This window comes from Helicoverpa armigera, chromosome 7, assembly GCF_030705265.1.
Source record: "Helicoverpa armigera isolate CAAS_96S chromosome 7, ASM3070526v1, whole genome shotgun sequence".
NCBI classification, from domain to species: Eukaryota; Metazoa; Arthropoda; class Insecta; order Lepidoptera; family Noctuidae; genus Helicoverpa; species Helicoverpa armigera.
Window position 1 is genome coordinate 10673528 of NC_087126.1, and position 22830 is coordinate 10696357.

Sequence of the window (22830 nt, forward strand, 5' to 3'; positions counted from 1 at the left end):
TGGTTTTGTCATCTTCCTCAACAGTATCAAGATATTTCAATAGCTCCTATCTTTTGTTTTGTTTCGTACCTAAAGCTAAGGCAAACAATTTCCATCTTATTTAAGAATTTCATTTTCGCTACAAAACACGGACATTTACGATTTGAATATTTATTTCTATTTAAATTTTCCCTTTGTAGGTATTGTACTAATTTTCTTTGTAATCATTATGTTCGTAATTTCATTGAGCCATCCGTGTTAATTAGAACAATTTTCTCTCAATCTCGTCTTAAACGGCAGAGGGTTCACAAAATGCTTTGTCTACCTTGCAAAGATACCTACATAATTTAGCTAGATAATTTGGACGTTTTGACAAGGGTCTTATTTTGATTATTGTGTACGACATCTAAGTACCTATCATCGATATAATATATGAAGGTATCTAAGAAAACAGTAAACACTCGTTATATGTGATTATTGAAGCGTATTTTTTTGTTCTACGATTTCTTTATGAATATCCTTTTCGTGCTGTATTTGGGTAACGACCAATGATACAATTTTTGGATACTGTTACACAGGAAATGATTATATGAAACGATTCCTTTGTACGTACGTTGTTAGAGCGTAAAAAGTTTAAAGAGCCCTTTTTGTAAATTATGTTTCATGTCGATTCTATAATGATGTATTTCAACTTTGTTTACTTTAAAAAAGCTAACATCGTTATAATTTCGCGCATCACTTTTAGAGTCAAGTTCGTTAAAATTGCTAATAATCTAATTAAAATCTCTTCTAATCTTGTCACTTAATTACGAAATTACATCAAACTTCAACTTAAGCCCCGGCATTTTTGTAGCAGAACGTCAGTTTTTGAGTAATGCGACGAAAAGAATGGCGGGGTCTTATGGCGCTCCCTTGCTATTGATGCCACGGCGCTTATTAAATTTCCAATGAAAAAGTGTCGAGCGAGGGACACAAAATGAATCGCCCTTTATGCTAGTTGAAATTAGCTTAATTTTTTTTGCTACGAGGCTGCTTAATATTAATAAAGTTAACGACATTATTTTAATACGAAGACTTTTTGTAATTAATTGTTAAAACCCAGAATTAAAAAAAAGAACACACAAAAAACAAAAGCATTCTTATTTTCCAAATTCAAATCTCAAACAGTCCACGATCAACTACCCGAACATTCTAAAATCAAAAGCTCCAACCGCCAATATCGCATGACGTGACGCCACGTCAGCGAAACGGGGCTCGCTGATTGGCGTTCGAATTTGATACGACGTTGAAACCGAACTGCAGGATGACGTCACTCGATGCGTCGTTGACTGAGCGATATACTGACGTTTATTGGTTCAGTCCCGGAGATTTTATTAGGACCGGGAGCGATGCTGATACGGGTGAAACGGGTGGAAGTGGAAGATGAAAAGGGTAATAAGCTTAGTTTTGCATTTCAGTTGCATAGTGTAGTGTATTGGGATTTAGTTAGCTATGGGGTCTGCTTTATTTTAAAATGATGTATATAAAATCTACAAACGAAATTTGAGTAGAAAGAAGTTAATTTTAAAACACACGTAGAAGACTAAACACTTAACACAAATGGCAACCGCAGCATTTAACCGATGCTCAAAATAATAGGTAATAAAGATATAGAAAATATCTTATATGCTATAACTTCAGAATATAAAAATCAAACCAAAAACTTGATTGAGAAAAGTCTATATGAACAAGAATAACTAGGTACAGTCACACACTTAATAAAAAGCAGACAAGTAACAATATATTTAATAAAAACAGCCTACAATACCTCTATAAGAAACAATAATAGTTTGTCTAGACATAAGGCAGACATTACATCATGGCTCAGTCTAAGTCTAATGAAAACGTGTCCACAGTATTATATTTCACTTGACGCAATAATTTCGGGACAAATTGAGAAAATCGTTTTTGCTAAGCGAGGAATTATTATTGTTTAGGTCTAAGAGAAATGGGTAAGAAAATTATTTATGGGTCACCTAAGACATTAGTCTACAATAGAGGAATGAGAAGTAAAATGTACAATGGCTTAAAGTATCGCATATAAGGTGTAAAATCAGATTGGAGTTCAAGATGAAAATAATTTTGTGTTAGAGCACAAAATTGCGTATGTAGAGGCAATGCTAAAAGAAAACGGAGTAGGTAAAATTATAACTGAAATTATAAAAATTAAATTCGAACAGTATACACCGATATTTTTTACACTTAGTATATCTTGATACTTTTTATGCCTCGTTCACATTTCTGTCATAACAATCAATACAGAGGAAATTGACAAAATTACTTCACAGCTACCCTACACAAACCTTTAATGAAATGAAAGACCGAATGTATTCAAATTGCATCCCTTTCGTGGTCTTTAATCAACCCCGACCGCAAATAATTTCATCCCCCTTTACACTAACTAAATAGGAAGTTACGTCATCACTGATAATTGAAATTGCAGAACTAGTTTGCTACCAGTATTTGGTAGAATTGCCAAATGAAAAAGTAAAATTCAATGCTGTAACAAGTAAAAAGATTTCTAATTTACACACTTCACTCTTAGCAGGTATATGAACACAAGAATCTAGATTTAAAGTTTCTATCCAAAACCATTTGAAGCTATGTATTGTTTCTATCGTTTATGAAATCTAACAATTTGAGAGTCAAGATCAAACCTTACAATCAAATTAAACAGCAGTACTAGAAAACACTCACTACTTCATCGTTCATTTCTGCAATAGATCACAACAAAAATATAGCAAGAACGCTATTATCCGTCTCATGTCCCGCAATAATTCTATCAGACAAAACCGAACTCATCTTACAATATAAATTGTCGGTTCCTGTGCGAACATGATCTACGACAGCGATCAGTATTGTGCGTACTGCCACATATTAATTTGGCCACAATGCCAAGATCGTCATTAATGGCCGCAGTGTTCCCTAGAGACCTCTTGGCTTTATAGCACAAATTTTCTTTATTACGGACTTATGAATGCTAGGGTCAGGCCTTTGGTACTAATAAAAATGTGGTAATTAAATCTTTGGATGTTTTGTGGTCGTAATATTATGGAAACGAGCTTCTTAATGAGGCTTTATTTTTTTTGAAGTCTGCTTTTTGCAGTATTTCACTTTTTATAGTGTTTCTAAATTCTTATTAGATTTAGAGAATTATAATTTCGTCCCTGGCATCTAATAAAATGTATTCCAATTTAAAGTTTCCCAAAGTTTACTTTTTAAGATTCTCCAACTTTGCTGGACCTCATATCATAGTTGTATTTTGTAAATCGCAAAATTTTTGTTAATTTAAGAACGTAAAATACCGAAGCAAATGTCCAATCGACTTACACCCCCATCACGGAAAATATACGACTCAAAACTCCCCAACACAGAAACTAAACCAAACACCATCAAAATCTCAAGAAACTTAAGAAGCCAGAACCCAACACTGATTACTAAACACATATTCATGAGTACAACGATCGTACAAGTAAACGTCTATCGACTAAGTGCAAACTGGATTTGAAGGCGGTTATTGGCTCTCTAGCTCTCAAGTTCGCTCCAGTTTAAATATTGGTTCTTGAGATTAAGCTCAACTCTTATTCCGAGTTCAACATTTGTATGGCTTGCTATGTTGCTGAGTGTAAGCGTATATCTTGGTTCTTAATATGATTAAGTTGTAGTATTTCTTCTTCAGTTTTATTGGCTGTGTTTTTAGGATCAGCTGTTAAGTTTGAAGTATTTTCGTTTGTGACAGGAATATGTTTGTCTCTGTGATATCCCCGAAACATATCTTTTGGACTTCTTCAATCTATAGTATTAATATTTTCAACAGTGTCATTGTCTACATTTATAGTTAGGGACTGTTCGGAAGTGGGGTTGGTGGCATTTTGGCATTATGCTAGCTTTACTTGCTTTTACACTTTCCCAATCTTAATAAAATTCCTTGAAAACCAAACCACTCAAGATATTTAATTTAACTCCACATAAATAAACACTTAACAGCCAAAACATCGTAAACGCAACGAGGTGCCTATTCTCATAATTAAATCTTAACACTGTAACACGATAGCTAATATCTATTGACAGTAAAACGTCAGTTTAGTGGCGAAGCGTCAGAATAACGGTCCGTTTATTCGTCATAAATTCGTCATTCGTCATAAATACTGAATCGATCGGTGTCGTGTCGTAAACGTCGCGTGTGAAATCCGCAATGATATTTGAAACCTTTGACTTTGTAAAGATGAGTTCAAAAATGTTTAGGTATTTTATTTTAGGCGTGTATTTTTAAAGTTTGTTCTTTAGTTTCATTATTCGTTCTATATAGTGTTGGAAACTTAAAATGAGTTTAGTTTTTGTTTTTTTAGGTTACTTTTGTATACAATTTGGCCTTGTTCAAATCTGTTCACTATTTGAACTATGCACCTAGTCAAACATTTAACCAACTACTCGCCTTTATCATTTCTATCATTTATAAGATATTCTTCTTGTTTCTTCAACTCTTTGATGGTGGTTCCAACCAATCAAGTACCTACCAATATCTAAATCCACCAATTTCATTACGCGCAATAAAAGCATTTGTTTATTTATCAGCAAACCAAGCCACACGGACTCATTCATGCAATCAGCCCATTGTCATTCAGATACTCCAATCAATTCATAACAAAGATTATCTTTACGACGCAACATCGGAAATGAAACAACAAAGGGAAGAAATAGCTCCATTTAAACGTTACTATCAGTAGAGAGTTTACGAGTGCTCGTAAATCAACATTGTATTGCTAGCAGAATAGGAGCCGTGCACTTAAATAATTCATGTTGTTGGTAGGCTGAGGGTGTTGTGTTACGTCTGTGAGGGTAAGCAGGGATTTAGGTCTTGTTGTTATCATCACCTTTTGTGAACTGGGTATTTTAGGTACATGTACATGGCTATATGTATTTTAAAAGCGTTGCTATAGAAACTGTTTATATAAAAAATTGTGGGGCGAAAGTTGTTCTACTGTTGGGAAAGTAGAGTGTAATATAGTAGAAGAAAAGTCTACACTAGCAGTGTGTTTTGCCTAAAAACTACATTTAAAATACAATTGTTTTCAGTAAAATTGTATACTCATGAAGTTAGTTGTAAATACAGCTACAGTTGATTAAACAGAACTCATTTTATTTTACAAGCTATAAAAACAGTTTTTCAGCATAAAAACGACGCATATTTCCCCGAATATTAATTGGAGTGGAAAATATTAAAAATTCATAAAAAATATGGATATTGGAAAATTGTTTATTAAGGTAGTGATGAGTGCTTTTCGAAGGAATTTTAAAAGGTTTAATTATTTTCGCTTAAAAGTACGTATTCATTTGCGAGGACTATACTTAATTATTTAATTTTCATGTATCTACCTTTCAGACTTTATCGGCAGTTATAGAATGAGCCTCGTTCAAAAGAAAATTCTCTGCTTTGTTTCGAACCCCATTTATTTCTAGGTATCAATGATAAAGAGCTGAAACTTAAAAACTCTTCCAAAGACCTTTAGGTTTAACTTGTTCTTAATAACTTCTCAGAAGGTCTATTGTGCCTATTTTGTAATATAACAAAGGGGAAAACTTTAAGTATAATTTTCAGTTCATTTCATTCAATCATTTCTGAAATAAATGTATTTTTTGCCGATCCATTGAATTCTTTGTCTTATAAATTCAGACGAAGGTACATTTTAAATAGTTAGAGAGATTTGTGTTCACCGTTAAGAACCTGTGGCTGAAATAAAAGCTATACCTATAAAAATATATGGATAAATTGCTTTAAAGTCTCAGAAATCAATGAATTAGTTTAGACTAGAAGTTGATTCCATCATGAAAAAATACACTGGATGATGTCAGACGGCTAATGACGACGTGTATTCTTAAACGCCCAAAGCCTTTGGCGACATTCAAAGATTACGCATAGTTTAGCCAAAAAAGTATGTAGGTATATAATATATTCTTTATACAAACAAACTAAAGTAACCACTCCATATAGATACGAAACTTACAAAAATACATCATTTTGTGTCCGTTTTTATTGCAGACGCCAAAGATTTATGATTTCCGAGTGTCCTTAAGAATAATCTTTTCATAAAAAATGTTTTAAAAAACTTTTATAATGAACTGTTTTTGTTGAGCATCCCTTTCAATAGGTAGCGAGCGTCTGTTTATACTTTGAGAAGTGGAGAAATATAAATTGTATTCAAGGAATGTCTGTCGTGTTTTATATGAAGAGTACTTGAAAGAAATGGCGTTTACATGTCTATTTTCATTGTAGCTTGGTATTTGAAATGCTTTGTGAATTTAATGAGCCATGTAGAGTAATATTGATTTTAGTTTGAGTAAGTATGAAATTCTAGTTAGATAAAAACGATTTAGGGAGGCTTTACTTGTCAAAGTAAAAATTCTGCTTTACAATGTTACTTTATATTTTCATAACATTTTAGTTATTTAAAAATCTGACATGTATTGTAGCCACTAACTTGACCTGATTACATAACAAAGTATTCAATTAACATAATTCTATTATTAAAACAAATACGAATGAAAACAAATAATAATATAAGCTTTATATCGGGTGTGTCGTTCATAATCACATTAAATGAAATGCTTTAATATACTGGTTAATATATGTCGATTAACACAAAGATAAAAGAAAAATACGTAAAAATAAAAAAATGTGTTTTTCAAACAAAGTAAATGGAATAAAAATGTGCAAAAATTAGAACACCATATAAAAGTCAGTCATTACAAACAACTGAAATTCTCCCTTGAAAACTGACAGCTGTCAACTGACCAAAACATACAATACTCTTAACTTTATCTCTGCTTTACACATGATGTTGTAAATTATAAAAACGAAAAATGACTCCTGTGGTTAAACCACTGAATGGAGTAGGTTATTTTTTTTACAATCCGCTATAGAATATCATAAAGTATATGCGATATGATTTAATGTGATTGTGAACGACACACCCGATATATTCATGTAAAAAAACTACCAATTAATTTAAGCTTTATCCATTCCCCTCACGTAAAAAAAACTATCAAACGGAATATAACTCTGTAATATTTGAGAGACTAAACAATTTGTTCAGTTCATTGGGTCGGCCTATCGAATAAAATTATTTTTGAGCACTTTTTATTACGTAAGCAATGGACGAGAAAGAAAACTGCTTTTAATATTTTTAGGGGTTTTTTAGTGCCTCAAAGACTTCTTTGAAGTGAAAAACTAAAGAAGATTTTATTTAATACTGAAATATGTTAATGATAATGGCTTAGGTAAGAGCAAATTTGTAAATACTTCTCTTTTTGCTTACTCTCTTTACTTTCTTTCTTTCTTTGGGAGTAATCGTACTTCTCCTAAATGTCTAGTCCTACAGGGTTGCATGTTTATTTCAATAGAATCCATGCCTTTGAAGCATACAAATCAATTTAAAAATTAAAGTAATAATTTCATGGAAATAACTTCATCCTACTAATATTATAAACGCGAAAGTTTGTATGTATGGATGTATGGATGTTTGTTACTCTTTCACGCAAAAACTACTGAATGGATTTTAATGAAACTTTACAATAATATAGCTTATACGTCAGAATAACACATAGGCTACAATTTGTAAACATATTGTTCGAAATACTAAACCTGCGCAGACGAAGTCGCGGGCACCAGCTAGTATTGTATATATTTCTATATATGTTTTGGTACTACATAATAAATACGAGAATTGGGTTATTAACGAGCATCTTCGAAACGATAGCATGGACTTGTATAATATTTGATACGTCTTTATTTTATATCCTTCTTATATCATACTCTAAGGTTTGTAATCACCATACTTCACGGGTATTGTCAGTTAATTAGCCTGCGTCAGTTAATATTTATGTGCGTGCAGAGATCCTAACCTCATTGTAACTGTACCTAGCAGAATAGGAGATGACCACGGAGCAGGGAGTTATGCAGAAGCCTCACGAAGGTAAATTATATGTAAATAGATAGATAGTTACAAGTTAATATTGTGATTTAAGAAACGAATATAAAAAAAAAAAGAAAACGAACAGAGATAGTCAAGAAAATGTGCTTTTGCAGTACTAACGAAACCATACCCAAATATGTATAAATATTTTTAATACCAGCAATCCATTGGTTTATAGGGAAAACCGCATGAAAGAAAACTCATGCTTTTGTTTTTGATTTTATTGAAAACTTAAGCAGCGCAGGACTGGACTTTCTTTTGTTTTACAATATTTAGTCAGGTTTAATAAGTTCTGACTACCCAAGTATTTTTCAATGTGATATTTCTGACATTTTACTATGTAGTGTAGTTAATTATGTTGGTGATTAATACCGCAGACCTGGATTAGGACGCGGTGAGTCTAGCTCTTATTAATGGCGAGTAGGATGGTCAGATATTTGTTATAGTTTTTATATTAAATTATAAGTTGGATACTTTAAGTTAAATATTAGAGGGCACTTTTGGATATTGGCTGTTAACTGGGTTTTTGGTAATATGTATTGTTTTATGTATAAACTATTCTGCGATCTTCCTCAGAATCTACCATCATGCGAAATTTCATGTAAAACTAATCAGGTTTTCAACCACAAAAGCATTTATAGTTAGTGTTAAAAAAGGGCACTAGAGTTCACCCTAAAGAATAACGACAAACGGTATTACTTCAAAAATGAAGGCATAAAACATAAGTACAGCCTAAACCTGAACAGCTGAAATAAAAAACTTCATCCCATTTTGGCAACTAAAAAAGCTCATAACTGGGGCTAAAATCTTCAAAGCGGTGTAACACTGCCTAAAACGAAATAACCTCTCAGAGGTATTTTATCAAATTCAAGATGATAAACATGGTACGTACCTGAATATTTTCAGTTTATATTACCTTTTTTAGATAGGACCGTAATGGAGTAACTCGTAAAGACCTCTTTTATATTATATAAGAACAAAAAGAAATTTGTTATAAGGAAAGAATAATATTTTGGCGAAGTTTTTGAGTTATTTTGTGAAAGGTTTATTATAGGTATAGTATTTAAAACGTAAATCAAATCAATTTAAAAATGATTAACTTTTAGAAAAATTCTCATATTATTTGTGTATATCAGATAAATGCTCAGAATATTTTTTGCCTTTTTTCCGTGTATGGATCCTGAGAGTCGATGAATGGTAAACATTTACAAAAAAAATTGCCATATATTTTACCATACACAACCTACCTTTTAGGTCATAATATTTTAGGTTATAAAGCAGGCCTTACCTAGACAGTAGAACACTCTAGAAAATTGCCCGTGACGTCACCAGCGTGGCTTACAAATTGACACTGACAGTCTCATTTTACGCAACTAAATTGAGTTGTCGGAAAAAATAAGGGGGAACAACTGACTGTTTTTTACTCTCTAATATTATAGGGTGAAGAAATGAGGGTGTACAGTATTCCAAGCGCTTATCAGAAAGTGAGAATTTAAATTGTGAAAGAATGTTTAATTTTTAATGAACTTGATATCTTTTTTTTTTGGAAGCTGCTTGAAAGGTCGGATTTGCATCCTTTAATATTTTAAATGGTTAAGTAACTTTATTTGTGCTTCAGTTTTTTTTACACTGTCACAGTAAGCTAAGCTGATGTAGTTGGATTTTGTTTTAGAAGTATAGATCGAAACCTGAGGACAAACATAAGCATTTTTTTCCCAGATACATGTTCTAGTTCCATCTCTTAGGATAGGAAGAACATTCATACTGAAAAACGAATTTCAATAAAGCTGAATTGTTTCGCAAAAATATTTCTGCTAATATTACATACTTGTGACAGATTGAACACCGTCACACTAAAAACTTTACCAACAATCATACGACAGAAATGAGATATTAATCCCGACCGTTCCGCACAAGAACACCCAAAGAAAAAAAGGGGAAATCCCCATTCAAAGAAACTAAGTCACGCACAAAAAGTTACACAACTTTGACATCCACTAAATCTTAGTATCGGATAAAAGGCGATATCGACCATAAAAGGCGATATAAGGCAATACAAACTGGTACTGAATGAATGCTGGCCATCACTCAACGTCTTCACAAATCGACGAGATATATATATAAGTTATTCTTTACCTAAGAGTCAATGGTGACATATTACTGGAGCATATCAATGTATTGCGATTGTTATTTGAGGTGAGCTGAATTCTGAGTACTTGGAAATGTTTGGTGGTACAAGTTATAGGTACATATGTTTTCCAAGAAGGTGTATAGTGATTCAGGGTAAAGGATTTTTGTCGAAAGTTCAAGGGTTAAAATGTCAATATCTTTTCTCAGAAAAGCGCAATATAACCAATGAAACTTCGCTTGGTCAAATGTTGAGAATCTGAATATTTTCTTACCAGATAGTGTAGTGTGTGTTAGTTCATAAACTAAGTGATACACTAAATTGATAAACTCAAAAAGACCATTTAATTTCTGAACCAATAAATAGTACAAAAATAATTCACGTTAATGTCCACATTGAACCAACAAATACATTAAAAACAAAAATAAATATTTAGTTAGCTAAATCTTAATTAGCTATTTGGCAAATGGCTCCAATTACCAGCATTTTGTTTGTACGTTCTGCTGTAATAAATAGCATTTATTTACGTAATTATCTGTTGCGTATATTTCGTATTTTGTATATGACTACCTATTAAAGCGTTAATTGACTAATTCTTGTTATCCATTTATTTTTCTCTTAATATTTTCTTGCTCAGAATTTCGGATTTTTGATTCGCATTGCACAGGATCTGTTTTAGATAATAAAATTCTTATGTAACTCTACAACGACAAACCCTGCATTTTTTTTTACACAAATAAAACAAAAATATTTGTCTGACCCGAGAATCGAACCCAACACTATGCTATAACAATTCACCTATATAAAAGTTTCAGTAGGTATCACCACCAAAAATGACGTCACAAAACACTCGCGGCCAGAAAAAACGGGCACACTCACCACACATTACTAAGCAACGTAGCGAAACCGCCATACGTCAAATACACGGTTTTCCACAAAAACATAGTGAGCATTTTTGTCGTGAATCGTTGCATGATAGCAGAGCCACATTTATCATGGGACGGCTATTAATTTGGTAGACAACGCATATACACACGATATGTAAGGGCTTTCGTGTTTAGGTATTTGTATGAAGAATATGTAAAAGTTAAACTTATTATTTAGTAGCTATTTCTCGCGGTTGAGGAGAACTCCTTCCCGCACCCGTATAAAAAGTAACTTGTATGTGATTCTGATGTATAGGTATTATTAACCAAAATCCGTTCAAGATTTTTCACGTGAAAAAGTAGGTAAGACATTCACGCATGTAATCTTTCAACTTTATAATATCAGTGTGATTTTCAAATATACATAGGTAAAGGTTAAGTTAGGATTTTATCAAGAATTCGGTCTGATTGGACATATAATAAAAAAATCATCCATAGGACACTCAGTTGCAACCCTGACCAACTAAAATAATTCAAATGAAACCCATACTTTAATTAAAATAAAACGTTCTGTCTGACTATACCTATCTGTTTACATACACTAATAAATAAACAGTTCATATAACATTAGTGTTAGACTTGAATAATGACTTAATTTTGTTACTTTTAAGGACTATTTGCACGCAAGTGTACTACTTACATAAAGTGTGATGAATGGGCGTTGTAGTTTTTTATAGTGTGTTTGTAAACAGAGGTAAATGTAGTTATTTAATGGGTTAAATTTTTAAGTTATTAAAAATCTCTGTGAATTGAAACTGAAAATATTTTTGAATATTACTTATATTGGATTTTCAAAGGTCGCCTCATCATCATCATCATCATCATCAGCCTATAGCAGTCCACTGCTGGACATATAGGCCTCTCCCAAAGGTCGCCTTCAGGAATGAAAAATAATAAATATATATTGATGACTAACTAAAATTGTAAAAGGTATATAGAATGTTATTGAATTAAAATATTTTCCGGTCTATATATTTTTAATCGACTATACAAGTAATAAAATATCTATAGAGCTATACTAATATTTGCTTTTGTAGTATTTTTAGAAAACTAGGTACAAAATAGTTTTACTACATATCGGTCTTACATTTTAACTTCAATATGGCACGGTAATTTTACCACGCGCGAAGTTAGCCCAGCATTTAAGATAATTATGTTAATAGCATATTCACATGTACACAAGCAAATGTGTATACTTAATTATTGTTTAATTGAAAATGTTGCCAGCGCATAAAAACTAACGCGTCCTTCTACGTTATTTGTATGGTAATTTGTGGGTAGGAATACTCTCCCTTTAATTAGGTACGTCATATTATGTGGGTAGTTGTGTTTTCGAAGAGAGAGATTAATTTATTTACTTAATGGATTGTACACACATTCTAATATAATTTCTTATATTATTTTGTTTTGGTATAAAATAAGTAAAATATCTTTGAATTGTAAGCTATGCCATCAGGGAGTAAAGAAAGCACAAAAAGAGGCATCTAAGCCATATTCATGCACTGTATCTCCTATAAATACTACCGACACTAGAGCCACTTTGCAACAATAATGTAACAAAAACACCACCAATTTTCCCCACCACTCTACCCATTTTCCGGGAAAACGATACATTAATGCGGCATTCGCATTAACATTTTTGTCCAGCCACGAAGCGGAGGTACATATAAATCATAAGTGCTGCGATAGTGTAATCTAACTATAATCTATTAGGAACCGTCGGGGCGGCGCGAATCTGTAAGTTTTCCGATTAGCGCACCATCCCCCTACGTCCGGACTCACCCCGTCCCACCCCACCCCTCGGAAATTGTAAATCTTGGTGTTGGCTTCACTGCAAATTTATTAACCATAATGGTTAAAGGGGAAATTGATAATTATTCTCACTGCTCTTCTAATGTAGGTTGGGATTAATGTTGTTTTTTTATTATTTCATTCAGCTGTAACGTACATTTTTGTTTCTATGAAGTTCCTACCTAATACATGATTGAAATAATCATCACCTCCCGAGCTTTTTCCCAACTATGTCGGGGTCGGCTTCCAGTCTTACCAGATGCAGCTGAGTACCATTATTTTACAAGGAGAGACTGCGTATTTGACCTTCTCAATCCAGTTACCCGGGCAATCCAATACCTCTACGTAAGACTGGTTATCAGACTTACTGGCTTCTGACTACCAGTTAAGTTTCCATTCATCATCAGCCTTTTATCGTTAATTTACCTTCTATCGTTACCACCATAGAATTACGAACAAAAATAAATCTATTAACATACATACGCAAACACAAATTCCAATAACTCAACCAAAGCGAGCCAATCTGATCTTCTTGTAACTGTCACTGCATTGTATCCAAATTGGTACAAGCTCTTACGTCACTCACCTAATGAAAGCGTATGTGCTCAGGTACACCGGCTAACCAATACGGATGGTCCCAGGGCGCAGTGGATGCGGAACCCAGCCTCCAATTTTCAGCTAAAATCCAATTTGTCAGCGTGTGTATTGAATAAGGCTTTGATGAAACGGGATTTTATAAAGTTTTTTAGGGCTGCAAGTGAAATTACAGAAAAAACCGCAAAGTTTTTAACTGCAAATAACATTCTTATAACAATGTTCCTGATGTCTCTAGCAATATAAATTTAACGTCAGATGTAGGCTACATGTTAATTATTAGCAACTTCTCGGAAAAAATCTACTAAGTATGGAACTGTCATTTCCTTAATTATATTTTACAAAACACTTCAAAATATTAAATACTATTCACAACCTTTCATACACAAAGAAAAACATTTAATTACAGCACAAAATAAAATCAGCCGACAATCAAATAAATAAAAGCCGCGTAATTAAAAAAGTCTTTCGCATTAAAAAATGAAACAGGACACAAATTCCCGTGCACCGGACCGAACGTGTAATTTAAGTCCGGGAATTCCGGGAAACGCCGGGAAAGCGTGCAGGTGACAACACTAGGTAGGGGTAGTGTGGCCTCTAATTGAACGCGACGTATCCGCGAAGAGGCGGGGCGAATGCATTGACATTAACGCGATTGTAGCGATGTGTACTGAGCTTTATACTGTTACAGGTAATTGAAATTCCAATTGACAATTTGTATTAGTTACTGTGTTTGACGGCTAAGCTGGGAATTTGTGTGTGAGTGTGTGTGTTTGTCCCTTTTTGTGATTTGTTGTAACTGACATTTACATGTAACATACATACATATTATGTATGTATATGTAACGCGAGTTTTTTATTAATGGATGAAAAAAATAGATAAAGCAATTAATTAACCACTTCACTGCCCAAGAAGTAGACACAATAGTTAAACAGTCTGTGTATCACATATGACAGGGAAGTTATTAATATTGAATAATAAAATTAAGTTTAACATAAAAATACTCTGACATAAGGTAGTTTTGGTATGTTAGTTGATTGATTTCTTACATTTTTATGTTACATAATTATCTGATTAACTGTAATGAATAAACCACATTGCAAAGCAAAAGATTTTCAGTTCCTAAATTCGCAGAGATTAGTACCCATGTTAGGGTTAAGGTCCCTTAAAACCACATAACAGTTACAAGGGTTAACTGCGTACAATGGGACCCCGTGACTGATAGGGCAGTAATCTTATAGTAATTGTGACCACTGCTTTTAACCTGAAGAGAAAGGTTAAGATTACCGGTTGTGGTCATTATGGGGTTTCTTTAGTAGTTATTGTAATAATTGGAAATTGACCAAAATAGCTATTTAGTTATGTACACTCAAAATGGGTATTTATCATATACCTACTCTAGCTGGTGATTCATCATTATCGTCCTCCCTTCCCTTACCCCAAGTTTATATGGTGATTATCGACCAGAAATTTCATAATTATTATAGGGGAACAATATTCAATATTCATTGATCATTGATCATTATAAGTCAGTTTGTAAAAATCAGGTCTGGTTATCTCTCAGACACCATTATCAAGTCCATAATCTTCGTATATATAAAAATGAATTGCTGTTCGTTAGTCTGACTAAAACTCCAGAATGGCTGGACCGATTTGGCTTATTTTAGTTTTAAAATGTTTGTAGAGGTCTAGGGAAGGTTTAAACGATACGAAGTTCGCGGGATCATCTAGTGACTTATAAAAAATGTTTGTATGAAACGCCAAAACGTACTATCATTTACGTTCACTAAAACAAATGAAAATCAAAATTAATTCCAACCACCACAATTAATTACACTTAAGCATCACACAAAAACAAAACACTAACAAGAAAAATACCACATACGTAGCGTCAGCAAAAACATCGTCCGCACTTATACTATCTCCGTATATCGTCGTACAGTCAGCAGCGTCAAGTTTAATGTGACGTGTAAAACGAATAGTGTCGGGAGGTAAGAGAGGGGAGGGTGTGAACTACCATGGGTCAGTTGATACAGGTTTTTCATTTGTGAGATGAGTGTGAGTTTTTTGTTGTTATAATGTGTGTGAGTGTGTGTTGTGCTTAAAAATGTATGACAAATTGATTATATAATTTGTGTTCTTTAAGAAGATAATAGTGATCACATTGATCCTATACAATTCATTACACATGTGATCGATTCGTAAAGTCGTATTAGAAAAACTGTGCTGTGGCCATTTATTTAACAGTTTGTACACAGTTTTTGAGAAAAGGCAAGAAAAAATACAACAATAAAGTACTTCAACAAACTATGTAGATATTTTACAATGCATTATGTGAGAAATCAATTCATAAAAATACATATTAGAAAAACAGAGACTTCTATGCACTGTGCACATGATTCTGCACAACCTTTGGTTGCATTGTCCCTTTGACAACACTAATCCCTACGTACCTTCAGTCCTCTTTTGTTCTTCACTAATAAATCAGACATCAATATTAAAATTCCAACCCTTTATCTACCACACATACCTAGTACAACAGACAATACAAAACAGATTCCAATTGAACCCATAGTAGCGTCGACACAATGGCTTGGTGACGAATGCGAACTGTGTCCGGTTTTCGGCCATCGCTCACTCCGGACGGCCGGACGCCGGACGCGCCGTATAACACCGAAACGCTGCGACACAATATACGATACTATGCGTAGTCAATGTTCGGACATCGGTCATATTTGACACGTTTTGTGTGCGACTGTACTTTGGTGAGGTTCAATGGGCTTGGTGAGGGCTTATTATATGTTGTAGCTGAAGTTTGCTATACATGGTGAATAGATTTTTAAATATCAATAATACAATTTAAAAATATACAAAATTGACTACTGATATCGGGAACAGGGATGCTACATGTAGTTGGCTTCAGAGACAGAAACTCTCATTTTTATAAATGTAAATAAAATCCAATGATTTAGATTGTTTGTTAGTCTTCATTTCCATTGTTGGGCCCTAAGAACTAGGCCATACAATGCCCTGTAATTTTGACTTAAAATTATATTAGAAAGGTTAAAAAGATATCGTTCGTAACAAAAGCAAAAAATAAAGAGTGATAATTCAACACCATACTTCAGAATTCTAACCATCTTCCACTCCATAATTAGAGATAATATTGAGTTAACACAATTAAACATTTAAAATAATTTAATTTAACTGTTCCTATTAAAACAGTGCCCTAAATAAACTAAACCAAAGATACAGGGTGCTGTTAAAACGAAAGTAACTTTCGCACAAATTGAATGTGAAAGTGTACTGAAAGTTTAAAATTCAATTAACTAACAATTAGTCTAACATCATTTGAAGTTCATAAATTTTATAAAAGTTATATAATGTCGGTCGTTGTACTGAAAAGTTTTGACAAAATTAGTTGGTGTTATGAAAACCTGCGGCTTAAACGATGGATGATAAAGGAAAGAGTGGCTGACATAGAACACCAAATAAAGCATCATAGAATTTATGTGAAAAGGGTACTGACCCCAATACAGTTGGAAAAAGGCTAGGCAGATAAGTACATACCAAAGCTAGATTACTACCTTTTGCAAGACTTACTATTTTCTGATCAAAATGATCTAGTAACAGCCAGAGTAACGAAACAATCTTCAAAATCAGTTTTTCAAACAAGCAATTATACCAAATCATTACAAAGACACACTGCACACGCTCTATCCTTTACAAAGCATATTTATTTCGTGTTACACAACACATAAATTCACACATCAACACCTACACACAGACACACACACAAACAAAACTCATCCCTACAAGATATTTCTCAGAAGTGAACGCCAAGTTTCTATGACAAAGCTCTTACCATTTCCACTGAAAGCATACGTAGTTGAAAAAAAAACATCCCTCCGCAAGGGCGTAGTACCTCCGTACCTCCGGAGCCTAAGAGAGGAGTGGGGGGAGGGGAAGGGGGAACGGAAGTGACGGGCCGGAAACGGCGCCGGGCGGAAGCGCGGGAAACCCTTTTCCTTGCCCTTTGTTTGTGGACCGAGTTGGAGCAGTAAGTTAAGCTTGCGATGTCTTTGGTCTGGGCTGACGATTAGCCCCGATTGTCGCTTGTTTGTCGACCTAGCCGACTGCTGAGAAGGTGGTAATGTTGAAGTACGTGATAGAAGTAGTGTTTATGGTTTGAATGATAATTGTGTGTGCATTGGTGCATATTGATATACTTTTATTATTTGCAAAAAAATACTGTTTTTAATGTATTTGCGATTCATAAAATATTTTCTTCAAATAAATTGATAAGATACTTTGACACCATTTCACATTTGAGATGACCTAATTAACAGTCGACAGTATTAGTAATTAAAAATATCGTGAACAGTCATAATCACAATTTCCTTAAAGGTGCAATAATTAACCTACTAGGTACGTTTTACCTCCAGAAAACTTAAAATAGCATTATTTCGTTAAAGGAAATGAGACTATTACATAGAGATATAAATCTTACAAATGTATTTGTTATGATTGCAGCGGATAATTTACGTTTCATTTCCTTTTGTTTTAATCAAAGAAACCATAAATTAATGGGCTTATTTACTGTTTTAATGGCACAACTATTATTTATCAAGTTAAATTAGAATGAGAAAATGTCTTTAATTGGCTGTATCCCGGTGATTACTATACTTGATTTATTTATATTCCATCCTTACTAATATTGTGTAAATGCGAAAGTCACTCTCTCTGTTTGTCACGCTTTAAGGTCAAAACTATTGAACCACTCTACTATGTACACCAATTTAAATGACAAAAAAGTACTAAAATATGAAACAGGTGACACTAAAGGCACTAAAAACGAACTCTTACAAACAGCCTTTATATGGATTGAGACGAAAGTTATTGTAAGTGTATAGTACAGATATTCTAAAGCCTCAGAACGAACATTAAAACCACAGGTTTAAGTACTTTTACAGATATTAAACGTCAAATGACGCCATTAACACTATTCGAAGCACAGCTCACAAAAGCTCTCACAACTATTACCGAAAACAGGAAACGGATGTCGTTCTGATGCGCCCAACAGCCTCCGTTTTAAGGGCGCCAAATAATCCCGAAATTCTCCCTTTTCGCCCTTTCAGCAAGTCTTTAATGAAAAAAGTTAAAAAGAAAACTTGCCCTGTAAATTACTTATTTTTGGACATCAAATATTTAAACAAGGAGGAGTTTCTTGAGCACTCAATAATTATTATACTTTGCTTCGTGAGTTTTATCTTTGGTAGTAAAGGATGGACTGGAATCGGTATTTTTTTAAATCTAAAGTTTATTGGCCTGATACCTACGTATTTATACCTCTTTGGTCAAAACAAACTCGAAATACTTTTTCCTTTCGATGGATTTACCAGTGTCATAAAAATAGTGGGTTACTTTCACGTGTCCCGTGCAAAGTTTTTAGCTAATAAATTATTATCCAACGTTAATATTGAATGAATTACAAATTCAAATGACGAAACAATCGCTCGTTATAATTTACACAAATCAACAAAATCTATTTTTAACCGACTTCCCAAAAAGGAGGAGGTTATCAATTCGGCCGGTATGTTTTTTTTTTTCTATGTATGTACATCGATTACTCCGAGGTTTATGGACCGATTTACGTGATTCTTTTTTTGTTCGACTCGGAATAGCTGCCAGTTGGTCCCATAGTCATCAGGTCAGGATCTGATGATGGAAACCCTGAGAAATCGAGGGCAACCTTCGAAAGTTGTAGGCATACATAGGGTAAAAACTTGATACTCAGGTGTACGCCTAAAAGCACTATTCAACAGTGAAGATTTGGAGCTGATCTGATGATGGAAACCAGAGAGGGTCGAGGGAACTCGACAACTGAATATGTAAACTACCTCGTGTTTGGGCTTAAATTATTTGTATTGACAAGACCTTTGCAACAGTGAAGGTTTGAAGCTGACCTGATGATGGAGACCAGAGAAAGTCGAGGGAACTCGACAACTGAATATGTAAAATACCTCGTATTTGGACTTATATTCTTTGTATTGATGAGAACTTCCCACTTGTATGGATAGTGACAACTATACGTATCACTGAAAAGCTTTAAATAAAAAACTTTTTTACAAAAAAATTAAACCGACTTCCCAAAACACTAAAAAGCAAAAAAAAACTATTTTTAGGTGCATCGGCCTAGAAGTCGGTGGCAAAATTAACTTAGTAACATCCATTAGACACCGAATTCTAGGCCGATGCACCTAAAAATAGTTTTTTTTTGCTTTTTAGTGTTTTGGGAAGTCGGTTTAATTTTTAGCATTTCAACATTACATAATTCAAAAACGAAATATTTCATTATGTTTATAAAAAATACACTTTACACAAATAACTTCTTTGAGTGTTAAAACGTTTTTCTAATTCCGAGTGGCAAGCTGACGTGTCAAGGTTGTTTGTAATAAAATCGTAGAAAATAATTAAATATGAAAGTTTTGGCGAGTCGAGTCATTTATCAGTTGTCTTGTACAGCGACCTTCGGAGTGACTGATGATACGTTTTGTTTTAGAATTGTCTGTGTATGCGCATATTTTGTACTTTTCGCTTATATTATATTATATGTTGGTTATGTTTTGTGAGAAGTAAATAAGTTAACATAACCTAATTTTAAACTCAATTTAGGTAGATATCGTTCTAGAAGTTTAAATCCATTTAATGAATATTAATTAACTGTAATAACAGGAATCCCATAATATCTATAACTACATATATAGGAGAAAAAACCGGCCAAGTGCGAGTCGGACTCGCGCACGAAGGGTTCCGTACCAAACTAATATTCTATACGTACATATGTATTTATCGAAATCGAGCAAAAAATCACGTTTGTTGTATAAAATATTTATTTGATTCTAGTTTTCAGTATTTGCAGTATAGCGGCAACGGAAATACATCATCTGTGAAAATTTCAACTCTCTAACTATCACGGTCTTTGTGCACGATGGTTACAAATACCTTAAGAACCTTTTAGCTACGGAATCCTAAAAAACACCACCTTTCCTATTATGTATACTCTTCAAAAAACACATAGCACTTTCCAAAAATAAAACCTTAAATATTTCCTAATCTCAATCCATCCGCGACAATCCGATCGTTAAAACCATCTCCATTTAAAACATATACAACAGGCGTCTATGTAAACTACGTTTCAAGTTGTTCCGCTAACTTGGGAATGGATAGCTTAAGTTAATGCTGACTTAGGTCAACTTATATTAAGGACGAGCGAAATTAGATGCTGTATTGGACCAGACAATCTGACTGGGCAATGCAAATACTCCGGATTTAACTTCGCCCGTAGTTCTAGAATAATAGTTTGAGAACTTTGAATAAGATCTCTGAGGGTTATTTGTTTTTTTAGGTAATTTGTTTGTTAGTGTCTGATTGTGAAGTTTAAATAATATCTTGTGTATGAAAAATGAATGCCGTTTTAGTATATTTTATGTAAGTTTAGATAATTCAATTTTAAGTTTACAAAACGTAAGCTGTTGTAATATAGAATTATTACGCTAGGCTCCGTGTAAGAAATTTCTTCTTTTTGGAAAGTTGGTTAAAATAAACTTACCTTTATAAATCTTTTGGCTTTCGTTAATAATCCTAATGTTGTGTGTCGTGACGCTTCGGGGCCTAGGGGTACCATGTCCTTTAATTTTTCCAAGCAACTTCTTAAATGTGCTCTCCTGTAACAAAGAAAAAGTTCATTATTAATATTTTGTATATTTAATATACAAAATATATGTAAATATATACCTATTTAATAGGTATATATTTACATATATTTTCAGACAAATAAATAAAATTAATTTATTTCAGGTAAAAACCCAAAGAAATTATAACTTGATTTTATTATATTATGTCAAACTGTCCGTTTCAGGTCAAAGTTTGATAAATCCAACCCTAGTTTGCTAACGAAGTACACTATAATATTTCAGTATGTTCCAAGAATATATATATTTCTCAAAACACCTTAAAAATAACACCATATAGTCCAGTTTCTTTGCATCGTAATAAATCCCCTTCCTTCCCATAAGGAAGTTCCAATGAATCCACATAAATAACAAAGACAAACACCATAAGTGCTTTTTTACGAGGAAAATTATTTACCCTCCTTTATACTAATTACAGAGAATGCCAACATTGGCACAAATAACTGGAACTTATACTTTTAGAGTAACCGTAAACTTTTTGTCGGCCGATAGTTTGTTTGAGCTCATAAGTCAGTATGAAGATGAATGGTGGTACGCACATTGCAAAGATCAGGTATTTAGTAGGTATCAGAATGACTGAAAACTTTGATTTGCAAAAAGTTTTTTTTTTAAGAAATGGCTGACTGTTTAGTCTAAATTAAAAATCTTAAACTTGTCTATAGAAAGACAGCTAGCTCTGTATAAAAGTGTTATTTTTTACACAGAGTGTTTAAACGTTTAAACGAGTAACAAAAACAAACAAAACACAACATAAACATACTAAACCCAAGTTATAATATAACAATAACATACAATACATACATAACAGATAAACTGGTTGTGCCCGAATTCTCTTCTATTTCTCTCATAATTCTCTCCCGTACTTAATAGTGCTCATACATGATAATATAACGCGGTTATATTTCAGCCACTGAGAATATAATGTTACTGTTACGGGTGTTTTCGCGTTTCAGTATAAACGTACGTTTTGGTATAAAAGCGACAGAATCGCTCTTACTAGAGGTTTTTTTGGTACTCTTCAAGCAATTGCTTTAGATTAAGCTGATTTAAATGTATATAAAATGTTGGTATAAAGTGTAAAAAAGATTTTTCTGTACAGTTTACTATAAACATACATTTTGTCTTACAAAATTGTGATACCATACCTACCATACGTTTGAGTAAATGCCTATTCACTTTCGTGAGAAAAAAACATCCAGATCAAAATCTATTGCAGAAAACTTGTAAGCTTCTACAAAAAGCTAAATAAGGATCAACAGCCAACGAGTTTTTAAAAACTAGTTTATAATCAGAGAAGCAAAACACATTCGTAACTTGATTTAACATCATACAGATAAGAACATTTTTTTTGAAAATAATTGGTCAACAAAAATGAACTCGAAACCCAATCTTACTCGAAACATTTCGAGTTTCCCAAAAGCCGAAATTTTCGACTTACGTTAGTATAATCGCAAATAAGCTTTGTTAAGGCAACTCGGCGCGTGCCGGCCGCGCTCTCGGCTTCGCTTTGAACTGCGCTCACTAATTTCATACCACTATTGTATGAACTAACTATTGTTATTGTTACTGAATTTGTAGGTTGTTTTTGGAATTTCGAAGGTGATACGTGTATGTAGTGAATACTGCTGTAATATACTTATTAGGA

General features: G+C 33.3%; 1 protein-coding gene across 1 annotated transcript in view; it reads right to left on the reverse strand.

The window, feature by feature from the left end:
• The window catches only part of LOC110371910 (max dimerization protein 4), a 104366-nt gene that overhangs the window by 24403 nt on the left and 57133 nt on the right, over nucleotides 1–22830 (reverse strand). Inside the window, exon 2 of the mRNA XM_064035422.1 lies at nucleotides 21044–21161. Within this exon, the coding sequence (XP_063891492.1) occupies nucleotides 21044–21118 (75 nt within the window). The 5' untranslated portion in view covers nucleotides 21119–21161. The remainder of the gene's footprint in view (nucleotides 1–21043; nucleotides 21162–22830) is intronic.